The sequence below is a fragment of the Peromyscus californicus genome, unplaced genomic scaffold (genome assembly GCF_007827085.1).
Source record: "Peromyscus californicus insignis strain IS unplaced genomic scaffold, ASM782708v3 Scaffold_9__1_contigs__length_137607984, whole genome shotgun sequence".
NCBI classification, from domain to species: Eukaryota; Metazoa; Chordata; class Mammalia; order Rodentia; family Cricetidae; genus Peromyscus; species Peromyscus californicus.
In genome coordinates, this window is record NW_026294617.1 from 29862884 (window position 1) to 29877251 (window position 14368).

Consider the following 14368-nt stretch of genomic DNA (forward strand, 5'->3'; position numbering starts at 1 on the left):
CTTCCTTCAAGTTTTAAGATTAGGCATGATAAATTAAGTGAATTAAGACCAAATACAAAACAAAAAGGAATTTGCATTCTAAACTCGCCAAACTCATAAACAACAGCATATCTGGTTTTGAAAATATATTTTATGTGACTTAACCCAAGTCACTATCATAAAATACCAGACTTAACGTAAATGAGGAAATTTTTATTTATGCTAATGCACTCTTCCTGTGTCAAGGGCCACCAGGATTTAATCTACTGATAGGTATTTAGCTGAATTTGTCACTTGAAGCTGGGTTTGTTTGGAAGAATTAGATGATTGAGGACTGCATTTAAAAGGTATTTTTTTTAACCCTAGTCCCTTGTTCTGTTGAGTTCTCTGCATCCTGGAAACAGCTTCACCTCATCAGGTACTCCCAGGCCTCTAAAAGCAATAGAGCCATGTTGTAGAATATTATTTTTAGGTATGTTAATTTTGTTTATGTTGCATTTGTTTAACTCTGTGAAGCTGTGTTACTTTGCCTATCTAAAACACCTGATGGTCTAATAAAGAACTGAATGGCCAATAGCAAGGCATGAGAAAGGATAGGCGGGGCTGGTAGGCAGAGAGAATATATAGAGGGAGAAATCTGGGAGAGAGAAGAAGTAACCAGAGAAGGAGCAGACATCAGGGGCCAGCCACCCAGCTACACAGCAAGCCATGGAGTAAAAGTAAGATTTACAGAAGTAAGAGAATGAAAAAAGTCCAGAGGCAAAAGGTAGATATGATAATTTAAGGAAGGAAAGCTGGCAAGAAGCAAGCCAAGCTAAGGCCAGACATTTGTAATTAAGCATAAACCTCTGTGTGTGACTTATTTGGGAGCTGGGTGTCAGGCCCCCTGTAGAGTAAAAACCTCCAACAACAGAGCCAGCACCATCAGTGTGGTGATAAAGTCAATCCCAGAACTGAAGGGTCCCAGGAAGGGAAAGGGCAACCATGAAGGTGTGTGAACTGAAACTTTTGAAGCCATGAGCCCAAATAAACTTTTCTTCCTTTAAATTATTCTTGATCTCATATTTTGTCATGGTGGTGAAAATCTAACACAGTGGATACTGATGTCCAGCAAATGCGAGTTCAAATCCCAGCTGTAAGGCTTAAGACTCTGTATACCCAATTCTAAATTCTCCCTCTTGCTGAGCCCTGGCTTCCTCACCAGGTAGAAACAGAATCATAGATGTGGATCCTTAGGGAACTGATCTGAGACAGTGAAGCTGGAGAAAGAGATCATAAGAGCCCCTGACACGGAGGCTCTTCCAAAGCACCCCTCTGACCAAGTGAGCTGCATTTTCTCCTCTACATTTTAACTGGCCATCAAGTTTAACCAGCTTTTCCTCCTTAGTGCTTTTAACTCCCCATTAGTCCTGCTAGTGTCCTCGTGGCTGTCCCTGAAGAAACCACCATGTCTTTTCTCTCTTCAGCCTCAACCTTCTCTCCTCCATCCTCAGCCCAGCACTGCTTTTTCAAAGGCAACCTTCTGAGTTTGAGCCCTGGTTCTTTTACTTACATCCACATGACCTGTAAGAATGACATGAATTCTCTGGTGACATCACTCAAAATTTGCATAATAGGGACAATGACTTCTACTACTTCAAATGGTTGTTAGGACTGAAAATGGTCACCCGTGTGCAAGCATATAGAAACCACACAGGAAACACAAGCTGTTCTTCTGTTCATGGTTTTTGCTGTTTTCAGAACCCTCTGTCGCTCCATTTTCCTAACAAGGTAGTATTATAGCCATGATGTAAGACATTTGCAAGCTTCCATCTCCCTCACCAAGAAATCTCATGTCACTGGTCAATTTAATGCTATGACAGTCTCTAGACTTTTGTTCAACCCAGGAGAACAATCATTATCTCACTAAGGGATTCAAAAAAGCAGTTGAGACCATTTACAGTACTGAAAAAAAAAATGCTACCTAAAGAAGCTATTCCCTAACATGCCTGGGACTCCAACCACCCAAATTAACCACCCAATAGGGTTCAACGGGGCTGCACTCTAAATGCCCTTCCTGTCTTTCTCCTCACAGCTGCAATTAAAATGCAGTAATTCCCTTTAAAAACAATTGTACCATATGTAGCTCTGAACTTCAAGAGATGTATATTGGATGTGTGCACCTTTATGGGTTTTCTACACCACAGTCTCTCACCAGGTCCAAGAGGCTTAAAAGTCGTACCTGATAATTGTCTGAACCACTTGGGTTTCTTGTCCCACACAACGAAGAGATAATACACAGGGACTCCAGTCAACGTGATAAGGAAGCCAACCCCCGTGCTATATGGGTCCGAGTACAGGGAGAGAACAACCATGAAGAGGCAGGTGAAGGAGAACAACGCTGGGATGAAGAGAGGCACCTGGAACACAGGCAAAACGAATCAGCCTTCACACACGTGCAAGAGACCAGGGGCGGAGCGCACCAGTCACGTGACCAGGCCGAAAGCCCCCAACTCCTTTAAGCATCAAAATCTCTTCAAGCAGCACAGAGCACCTATTAGGTGTGGTTTCTTAACTTGAACTTGTCTTAGAATATTTGAACCAAGTCTAAGGCTAGGAAACTGTGTTTCCTCGTGGATGGTCTATTCAAATTCTTTCCCTAGCAAGGTATCGTTATGACTTACATTTTTCATCTTAAAAGACTGGCTATTTGGTAATTAGGATGAGAGCCCACTTTCACATGGAGTCAAGCAGCCGGTGGCTTTGCTACATGTTAACACCTCTCAGTGAATATTGACTTCCTGTTCAGAGTCACACTGCCACCCGATGGGAATAAAACAGGCCAACTCCTAGTCAACAGCTAATAAAGATGCTGCAAGCATGTGGCAGTGAATACAATTAGAAACAAATCCTGATAACATGACTGGCAGCATTATCAGTGCTATGTCTTCAAAGCAAATAAATAGTGAGATCGCACTGACCCATGGACATCCAAGGCTGAGGAGATGACAGGCCTGCTCTCCTGCCTTCCCAAAGGAAAATGTCAGGAACAGTGAATGTCCATCCTACTTGGTCACAAGTTCTTCCTTTGCTCTTTCATATTTCTTTACAACAGTGCTTCCCAACTTTCCTAATGCTGTGGCCCTTTAATATATTTTTTCATGCTGTGGTGACCCCCAACTACAGAATTATTTTCATTGCTACTTTATAAATGTAATTCTGCTACTGTTCTGAATCATAGTGTAGATAAATATCTGTGTTTTCCGATGGTCTTAGGAGACCCATGTGAAAGGGTCATTTGACCTCCAGGTTCCCCAGATTGAGAACCATTGCTTTAGAGTATATGGAGGAAAACTACTACAATGTTAACAAGTTAAAAATGCTTACTAATTTGCAACGCTACACCCTTTTCCCCGTTATAATTAATGAAGTACTCTGCCTTTCACAGCCCAGCTGTGTCAACAATTGGATATGAAGACAGATAGGGGTGTTACACCTTCTGAACACACCGAGCCATGCATGAACACCCAACATCAAAAGTATCTTTCAACACTATCTGTTCTCAACAGATAAAATCTGTGACGAATTCACTGTAGCACACTTACTAATGTCTATACTTTCCCTAAGTGAAGCATATTAGAAGCGTTCCCTGCAAGAGTTAAATATTTTACACTGCAGTACCCCACCCTCCCCCTAACCTCCCCATCATCAAGTTATGACAAAAAGGTCTAGGTATTAGGAGAGAGATTTATGGAAACCCATCAAGATCACTGCGGTTACCTTGAAAGGACGGTGCATATCTGGGCGTTTGTATCGAAGATAAATCAGCCCAGCAACTGCCAGCCCCATAAAAAGCCACCTGGCAAAACTGAGGAAATTCAGAAGACTGTAGAGGTCTCCAGAGAAGAGCATTATCATCGTCAAAGGATGCTGGCGGGGAGGAGAGGAGGCAAAGTAAATGCACGGAACTAAGAGGGAGCGGGCAATACCAAACAGCAACATTGCCTCCCATTACAAGTGTCTTTCCAGTGGTTATTTATAACCAGAAACCATCATCCTGACCGAAGCCTAGACTCCACAAGTTTTTTTTTTTTCCATATTCTGTTCTTAGGCTGCAACTAAGCCTCAGCTGGAGGGTGCCGTTATCACCCCCCTTTTCAGTTGGGATATTCTGTGACTTTGCTGTTTTGTTACTTTGTCAGTTCCTTCTTGTCCCTGGAGAGGAGACAACGTGTTTTCTGTTGTTGTTTTGTTTTTGTGTGAATGTGTGTCCATCTATATGCAGGTGCACGCGTCTATAAATGCAGGTATGTTTATAAATGCATGTGGAGGCCAGAGGACAATCTTGGCTGCTGTCCTCAGCCTGCCATCCCTCAGGTAACTTCTACCTTGTGAGATCGGGTCTCTCATTGGCCTAGAACTGACCCTGTATGCTAGGCTGGCTGGCTGTGGGCTCCAGGGATCTCCCTATCTCTGTGCCTCCCACCCCAGCACTGGGATTTTTGAACCCAGGCCACCATACCAGCATTTTTTAAAATGTGGTTCTAGGGGACTAAACTCAGGTTCTCATGCTTTGAAGGCTAGCAGTGCACCAGGCACACCCTACCCCAAAACAATGTGTTTCCAAAGAATAAAAAGAAAAAAAAAAAAAGACCTTCGATCACTCAAAATCAATGCAGAATCAATTATTAGCAAGTGCCAATCATAAATATTAAATACAGACTCCACTAGAAAGCTTAAAGGAATCTCTGAAGTGATTCCTGAGACACACACAGGAAACAACCATGTGGAGATGAATCTTTCAGCTCCTGGAAGCAAAACATTGACATTTTCCTGGTCCAGGTCAACTCTCCCCTTGTGCTAACTGCATGTGAACAGGAAAGAATGAAGCCTGGAGAGCCACAGAGCGGGCCTCTGCAGCTGAAAAAGCCGAGGATGCCTTACTGATAGCAGATGCTTCAGACGAAAGCCTTCGTCATGGAATAATACATCCTGTTCCCACACGGGACGTTAGCTTCGAGATTCCTCGCAGAGTGTGTGTGTACTTTAAAAAGAAACTTCAAGGAAACATTCTGAAACAAATTAAGTGCATGGAGAAGAAAAAAATCTTCAATGCTTCCTAGGGCACTCTGGACAGCACATTCCAGTTGAGAAAAAAAGAAGCTACTAAATTAAAAACGACTGTATCATTGCCAATGGGTATTTGAGGGCTCTTCCACCTTTTACAGTCTTTTGTAGCCACATTTCACAAACATTGTTGCCAGCATAGAGAAATCCACAGCTTCCATTTGCATGTGGGGTTTTCCTTTCTTCTCTGTAAGGTTAGCTCTCACAGGTCTCAGTTACGATTGGAGAACCATTTCACGGCTTAGTGTTTTGTCTATGCTTTGAATTACATTGTGTGTGTTTCATTATGACAGGGTCCAGGAGGAGACAATGGGTAATGTTAGCACAGTCTGCTTCCAGCTGAACTCTGAGTCAGTGGTTCAGACTGTGTCCTTGTGGTTTTTTCCTTTGAGGTTTTCTGCCAAGGAGAGAAACCACGGCACCTACTTCCCATTATACCTTACAAATCTTTTCAAAGGTGAAAGAGACGTGAGGTGGGGCCTTCCCCAGGGCATCCCATACACATCAGAAACACAAAGGAAGCCATGGCAAAATCTCTGGCCTCCCCAACACGATACAATGAGCGCCAATTGAGTGGTGAATTAGGATGTCTGTTTCAACTGCCTCTTTTTGCTAAACATTTTGTGAGGTTGTATCTACATATACTTGTTAATGTGCATTACCAAAACAAGAACAGCTGGCAGAGGAGTGTGCTTGTGGACATGAATCATGGAGAGGATTTCCGGAAGGTGCCCTTCTCGAGACGCGACATAGAATAGCCTGGTGGGAGAAAAACGTGGGTGGAGTTGACGATAGAATCAATCATTCCAAAGGGATATCTAGAACATATCAGAGTATGCTTTGAGAAAAAGCAATAGCAACATCCCACAGAGTGGAGCTTTTCCTACACAGGGAGAGCTGGTGGCAAAGTCAGTTCTAGACTGCGAGTGTCAATCTAATCTAGCACACATGCATTGCACACACATGTACATACATGTGGCATTCAGATTTATCTGATTTAAAATGTAACATAAGGAAACAAGAAATCTTCATACCATCAAACAAAGCAAAAGGGTTACAGATGGTGGGGTGGTTATTTTTGCTTTCTACTTTACTCTTTTTCGTGGCACCTTCAGAAAAAACAAAAGACTTTATCGCCAGAAATAAAAGCTGTTATGAGACTCTGTAGACAGACTCTAAAAAACGTCGCATGGCCAGCGAGGAGAGGAGCAGGCTATATGTAGGCCCGCAGCGCCCTCTACTGGACAGAATCAAACATGCTTCACTTGAATCTACTCCAAACTTGCATATCCCTTTAAAAACAACAGGTTTGGAGGCACTATTGCTTTTCTCTTTAAAAGTTATCCTTATCACATCCAATCTCTAAAACAGAAATGTGTTTCTGAAAATACATGAACTCGCTCACCTGGAGACAGCGAACACGCCACCGTTCATGGAGCCGAAGCAGGAGAGGGCAACAAAGATCGGGACTACTAATGAGAAATTTCCCAGCAGCCGCTCAGAGAAGGTCTGGGGAAAGAAAGAACGAAGCAAATTAATGCTTTCCCAGAAAGTGGAATAAAATGAAACAATTTAGGCCAAACTTGCTCTTTGACTTTCTATTAGCCCGGTGCTACGTGAATGTTTTATAATCCTTCCTTTTGGTTGGGGTCAAACTGACTCCACAGACAATCATCAGAAGCGGGTACCATAGCGTTGGTTGTCTCAGACCTGTGAGCAAAGGTCTCAACAGTCGCCCTTCTCTCTCCCTTCAAAGCAACGATCCATTTGCGGAATCTTTATCAACTATGATGTATATCGTCTCTGACTCTGATCAGAGGAGGAAGCTCAATTCGGAAATTCTACTTTTAGAGACAGAAATGGTTCCGCACAATGCGTGCTCTTTCGCCCAGAAAGCCACCTTTGTGTGATGGGGTAAGGATAAGCATTCATGTGAGTTACAGGTATTTGTTTCACATACCAACCCTGGTGCTAGACGGTAAAACAAGACAACACACAAGCTGATCAGTTATGTCATACGAATGCGCCGGTCTGCACTGTTCTTTCCTCCAGTACAGTCATACCAGCTGAACCTGTTTATGGAGTTAGCCCTCCCCCATCCCAGGAAGCTGTCATTTCCTCCCAGGCTTTCCTGTAAAAAGCTAGAACACAATTCCAATCCTGACAGGTGACAGGAAATAGAAAAGGTAGACAAAGTTCCGAGATTTCCTTGTAGGCTGTCACATGCGCAGCCCTGTACATTTCTATGAAGGATACACTTCTTTTTTTAATGTAGGGTTTTTTTTTCATTGTTCTTGATGCAGCCGGAGCTATGCAATTAACAGAACCCATTATGTTCTCAAAAAATTAGTGCTGCCCTTTGCCTGGAAAGGTGAGGCAACTGACCAGACACCCAGAAGCTTTATACATGTCACTGCCTGATAGCAAGCCCCGCCAGTGGACAAAGCCTTTTCATACAGTGAACTCATAAGTTGGTTCACACAAAATGAGATAATTATCCCCTGTGGGTGGTGTTGATAGGAAGTGATCCTATTTTAAAAGGAATTGACATTCATGGACAGTTTTAATTTTTTCACCCTTCCTGCTTTTGAGTTAATGAGTGAATTCTTTCTTACAAGCCAAAATGTTTGAGCAAAATAAAAGTCTGTGTTACAGAAACAGCCTCATAGCATGATCTTTGGAAACAACTATGATCTTGGTTTTCAAATAAATTTAGGGAAATGCTTTAAAATTGGATGTATATATTCTTAGGGAGTTACAATGCACACTGGCATCTTCAAGTATTACAGCAACATCTCTTTAGCATTTAATTGCCTAGTTGTTCCCAAATTTATGAATTCTCCAACACTACTATTCCAAGGTTATGCTAGAAATAGATAGACATGGTCCTCCTGAAATTTCTAGAATGATACTTTGGAGAGGAATCAAGTCAACATTTGAAAAGTTTATCACTAAAAATGAGCAGAGCGGGGTTGCACTTCACAAATCAAAACCCACATTTATTTACATTCAGTAACTGTCCACCTGTCCATAGAGACATGCTGGGAAAATAACTCCTCCTCCTAAGACAGTATTGATGGAGTTTTAAGCAGCTATATGTGGAAATATTTTCTAGGAGATTAAAATAAAAACAAAGAGAATCTATGGCAGAGACATGATATATGCTAAGTAAGGTGTGCTCAAAATTTTCAAAATATTATCATACAGGTCAAGAAAAGATTACTGACTTCCAAAACACTTTCTCCTGGAGGGAATCTCCTTAGCCTAAATTCAAGCTGGCATGGTTTTAATGTGGACTTACCACCACCACAGCATTGGATTGTAACAGCTCCTCGGCGCTGATGGCCGTAAAATAGGCCACGTTTGTCAGCACATAGCCAACTGTGATGACGGCCATGGAAATGCAGATCGCAAGAGGGATGGTTCTGAAACACACAGAGACATCACCTATGAGTCGTCATGCGCTCTCTAGGACCAAAGAATAGAGAGGACTCATTCCAGTGCAGGATGTCATGCCATCGGCCGTGACTGGCATAAGGAAGGACATTTTATCAGAACAAAGTATCTTTGCAATTTAATGAGATCCATGGAGGCAGGTATTTTGTATAACTTGTTTATTGTTTCATTCCCAAATATTTCGGTCTGTTCCTTTCTTTTTTCCATGAATGTTATTGCCATGCTTCTACTAACCTCACGATCACCTGGAAGGCTTGTTAAAGCACAGGCCACTGAGCCTATCCCTGACTTTCTGATTCAATGGGATCAGCATCATTCCTATTTTCCAAAGTGACCCTGATGCTGCTCACTAGGGACCACATACCTTTCTGCTATTAATCCACTGTACTGACAGCTTTTTCAAGGGAGTCCTCCAAAGCATCTTTCATATTCAGTGTTTTCCCCTTAGGCAGCTTGTGGTGCAAACAAGTGAAGACATTTGGAAGCAAGAGAGTGGGATGTATCTATCTTCGTAAAAAGATGGCACTAAGAATTTTGCATGTAAGGGAAGTGCTCACAATAATGACTCTGCACAGCCCTGCTGTGAGTTCAAAGGACTCTCAAGCTCATGAGCATCTAATAAAGCAGCCGTGCAGATAATCCCATGAAATTAGAGGTGACATGCTGGGAAGTATGGACGACTGGACAGTGCTGACACTAGGTGGCCTCAAGAAGTACCCGGCACAAATGCAATATTATGTCTTCATTTAGTGCAGTGGGAAAGCCAGGAAGCTACTGACCCTCATAATTTGATTCCATGTTACCGATACACATTACTTGCTTAACATAATCGCCTCCTCAGACCCTTTCCAGTTCAGGCAACTTAAACCTTCAACTCCCCACACAAAAGCTGATCTTTTTTTTTTTTTCTTTTTTTTGCCATTCTGCTATCAGCCCTCACAGAGGCTTCCCCCCTGCTGGGTGCCACTAATGAAGACCTCAATATAATTTCTTCCAAGATGAAAATGCAGTTCAGAACCAGGAGGCAAAAGGCATAGCCAGTTTCACTGGCCAAGCTAGATGCATTTAACACACTGAGGCCCAGCTCATTATACTGAGCGGCAATATTCCCTGTTGAGAACAGGCAAAATGAGCTAGTCAGCAACTGCCGTTCATTATGCTGCTTGCAATCTGACACTTGCCCCGATCCCCAAAGCCTTCAGCCTTGACCTCTAAATCCTGGCATCCAAACATGAAAGTAGCAGATGTTCTCCATCCCCAGTGTGAAGAGGGTCCCGTGGAATTTCCTGTGAGCACCGTGACAGGCCTCGCTAGCTGTAATTGATATGTGCTAAATTTAAGTCAAAAGAAAGAAAAAAATAAAAATCACTGGGCCAAAGAAATACAAGGCAGTGAAGGAATTAAAGACAAATTCTGTTTCTCTGAAAGACTGGATAGCATTGCAAAGGGATGAGCAGGAAGAGGTGAGGTGGATTCCCCTTCTCAGCCATTCATTGACTTGTGTTGAACTTTCAGTAAAGGAAGATGGAGATACAGAGAAGGGGAGAAACAGACCCTCCATGCCTTCCAAGGCCATGGTTGATTAAGGTATGTCAAGGTTCTAGTAATAAAAACTGAGGTGACATTGCTCAGTGCGGTGGGGTGATTAACTTGCACAAGATAGGGAACATGGCCATACCATAGAATGCTGAGCAATAACAAAAAAACACATCTGGAATTTGGGACTATGGTCAACCCAACCAAGAACTGAGTTTCCTAGCCCTGTATCTGGAAGCCAGACCCCTGCCTGGTTCCTTTCGTGGTATGTTTCTCAGTGGGGCTTTCAATACCCATCTTATCAGAGAGCAGGCCTAGCTAATGCAGCCATCTAAGTTAGTGTTCCCTCTTTCTCAGTTTGCCACTAACAACATAACAGCAGCAGTTAAGGCCATTGGGCTGCAACCGGCCACAACCTTCTACCGAGTATTTCCCACATCTGCCTCAGTTAATCCTTGGCAATTCCTGTAAGCTGGAAACATCATCACTATTTTATTCATGAAGAAATGGAGTCTTTGGAGTTTAAGTAACTGTCCAAGGATGCCCAGCTGGTGAGTGGAATTCAGGATTCGGCCTAACTTGAAATCAATTAAGCCACAAGTATGGCTCCCTCAGCTATATTAATGTTCATGGAAATTATGATATAGAATATTAAGTGAGTTGGAGAAGTCTCATCAAGACTACATTTCTCATAGTTTTCTGTAAAGGAAGGAGAAGCATTCAGAGATTCTTATCATGCTTTTGTAGAACTGTAGTGAAAGGTGTGTGTTTTCAGATAACTTCTAATTTTATGGAACAGATTATTTATTATTATGATGATTGTTGTTGTTATTATTTAAAAAGAAAAGATGTTCACTTGATGAATTTCCCCAGACATGTTTGTATACAAAAGGGGAATAAGTCAACATGTTTGTCAAATAGGTTGTAATGACTTATTAACAAATGTGCTGTGGAGTCAAATATACTAGGTAGCTATTGAGAGGGACAACCCCAGGCAGCTGAGAAAGGGGTCCAAAGAATGAGAGGGTATGCTGTTGAGTACAATAACCATGATTCATGATTCTCTCCAATTAGATCAAATGGACCCACGGGAACCAGAGATACTGTGACCAGTAAGGCCTCTAGCTTTACTGACTGTCCTCAGGTCCCTTTCGCCTTTGAAGGAAGGGAAAGGGGTGGGGCAGATTCTGTGGTTGCCTTGGCATAAAAAGCATCAATTTACAAAGGTGAGCAGCTGGCCTGATCAGGGCTGGGCACCACGTGGTTAAATCCTGGTTACAAGTATCAAAGCTTATGAACTGATAAAAGCTTTTAGGCCACACCAGAGTGAGCTTTCTGGACACTTTCGATGCAGAGGGCAGATAAGCAAGGTTAGGAACCCAAGAGGAAGACTATTAGCACAGGAAATGAAAGGAATTAGAGGAAGGAGCAGAGAGGCCATGGATATTTCAAAGCTTCTAAATTAGTGAAAGGTAGACACCCATCCTAAAGGGTAACAAAGCATTAGCTTCGTGATGAATACGAATGGCACACACCTGTAAACCCTCCTCTTTCTCAAGTGTTTGAACATGTTTGTTATGATGAACAAAACACAAATTTAGTGAGAAGAGTTCCCTCATCCTCAAGAGCCTTCCGTCATTACATATGCTTTTTCCGATTAGCAGGCAATGAGTGTGTGTATGATATTTTTATTAGCTGGAAATTGTCTTAAAAAATGTCATAGATAGTCTTCCAACTTCTTAATTTAAATTGGCATCTCTAGCCATTCTGGCACACAAGGAAGAATGTTTGATTCTTTGAAACTACTAAACTGGAAGTCTGAAATGCCTGTTCAGGAGATCCTTTTCCATTTCTTTTTGTTATGAGTGATGGCTTATTTTCCAAAAGTGACGGGTGGATATTTGCCTTTTAAAAATCTGCATAGCCCCTACAAAGACATTTGATACTGAAGTAGGTGTGCTGCATTCAGATCACTGTGGAATGATACATAAAATAAGTAAATAAAATACACAATCATTTAAGTGGGAGCTAACTCCCATATTCTTTAAGCAGAAAAGCCAAGGCTGACAGAGGTTAGTGATATGGGTCAAGGTCACAGAAGCAGTGAGTGGAGAGCTAGAACTCAAACTCAGCCTTGCCAGTGCTTCAAGCTCCCAGAATGTCTCTTGCAAGGGCATCTTGACTGTTCAGTGCTGACTTTTATTTCAAGTTCCAGATCCATAGGGTCCTGGTATGTCAACGGATGCACATCATGCTTTATGTAGGCAATCCATTATCAAGCCAATCGTTCTACTACACATCGTATGCCATGCATATAAGACTATGAACCCAACAGTCACTGAAGGTAGAGAGTCTGTTAAGTATGTTATTATTAAGTACCAGAAAGATTGTTTCCAGACTTTCAAATGGACCAGAAGGAGCTACTGCTGTAAAATGAGAGTGAGTAAACCCAGCTTGACGCTGTAGTCCTTCAAGGAACACCAAAGTTAAAAGGAGTTTTGCTACTCAGGTGACCGAAGCAATGCCCTAATTATGTGAATTTAGGATAGCCCAAGATTGTTTCATAACATGAACAAAATCTCCCAAGACTGTTGTGACCCAAGCCTGTTAATCTCCTCAGTCACCATGAGGACCTAGAACTTACTGCCCACCCCACCCCTACCCCACCCCTGTGTTAGCTCCTCGACCACCAAGGCAACCTAGAACTCATTAATCCCCTATGGATGTGCTCTTATGTTTGAGATATGGGCCGGGACACAGTGGCAGACAATTAAGTTATTAAAAAATAAAACAAACACACACATACACATACATACATGCACACACACACACACACACACACACACACACACACACACACCTACTCTCATATGCTCTGGAACCCTTCTAAAGTGGTTCATGTTTCAACTTTCTATTTAGAATGCATTAATATTTCAATGCATGTATTTGGCATTCAAGGTAAGAAAGGACAAAAAAAGGCATGATCAAGAAGAGCAAAAGAATGGCAAACTTCTTAATGTAAAAAAAACAAAAAAAGGGGGGGGGGATGTAAATAAATAAATAAAGGAAGACTAACATTTTTCAAGGATTTTTATGTCTGCTGGGAAACAGGGGGCTTTGCCCTCACATACTTGAAATGCAGCCATTCTTCACTGTAACAAAGTATTTATAATTATATTAAGTACTTTCCAATTTTAACTATTTATTTTAGAGACATACTTGTTTCAGATTTTCTCTATAGTGACCCTGCACGGACTTTGGAAGACTTTTATCATTTTTTCAGAGATTTGACAAAGAAATAATTCAAACCTCATTACCTCTCTCTTTTGGATTCACCAACTTGTTTTTTGAGAGTTATCATTTCTTTTATTAATTACTATTATTAATTTTTTAAATTCTTCAAAATTTAGCTGTGTATGACAGACCAAATATTATCAGCTTATTTCAAGGAACAGCTTCCTCTACATGTTTCATGCACATGATTTTATGTTCACATATGTGCTGTGGATATCACTCTGTACAAATAAAATGATGATTGGCCAGTAGCCAGGCAGGAAGTATAGGCAGGACAAGCAGAGTAGAGAATTCTGGGAACAGGAAGGCTGAGTCAGGAGACGCTGCCAGCTGCCGCCATGAGTACCAACATGTAAGATACTGGTAAGCCATGAGTCATATGGCAAGGTATAGATTTATAGAAATGGGTTAATTTAAGATGTAAGAACTAGATAGCTAGAAGCCTGAGCCATTAGGCCAAACAGTTTAAATAATATAAGAGTCTATGTGTTTGTTTTATAAGTGGGCTGCGGGACTGCCTGGGCTTGGCGGGAGATGGAAAGAAACTTTCCAGCTACACATATGTCAATCATCTTTCCTTAGTCTTGTTAATAACAGTATCTTCAGCAACCCCCGGACACTGGACTGTCCCATGTGGCCATGTACTCACTCGCACTTTTAGCAAAGGGGGCAATTAAAGCTGTGACTGACAATTTTCCATGGCTGAGTTCATATGCATCTCCTATTTTTCCAGGGATTTTTGCCTCATTGTCATTTGGGATAGTGTTGCTACATCTCTAGTTATCCATTAAGAGTGGGAATGAGATACTAAAATATGCAAAAGAGACCCACTTGAGGACATGTTGAAAGCAACTGAGAAGGTGTCGTTTGACACTAAAAGGAAAAAAAAAATTTACGAGGAAGAAAATACCAGATGAACCTGTTTAACGTTCTGAAAGGATTTGTGTTCGTGCCTAATGACCGTTCTGGAGCACAGTTGAACATACCAAACAACAAC

At 41.8% G+C, this 14368-nt stretch overlaps 1 protein-coding gene across 1 annotated transcript in view; it reads right to left on the bottom strand.

Moving 5' to 3' along the window:
- The window catches only part of Slc7a11 (solute carrier family 7 member 11), a 79657-nt gene that overhangs the window by 13258 nt on the left and 52031 nt on the right, over positions 1-14368 (bottom strand). Inside the window, exons 7-11 of the mRNA XM_052730152.1 lie at positions 8387-8510; positions 6491-6594; positions 5748-5844; positions 3739-3888; positions 2201-2378 (exon numbers count right to left, since the gene is read on the bottom strand). Coding sequence (XP_052586112.1) covers positions 2201-2378; positions 3739-3888; positions 5748-5844; positions 6491-6594; positions 8387-8510 — 653 coding nt within the window. The remainder of the gene's footprint in view (positions 1-2200; positions 2379-3738; positions 3889-5747; positions 5845-6490; positions 6595-8386; positions 8511-14368) is intronic.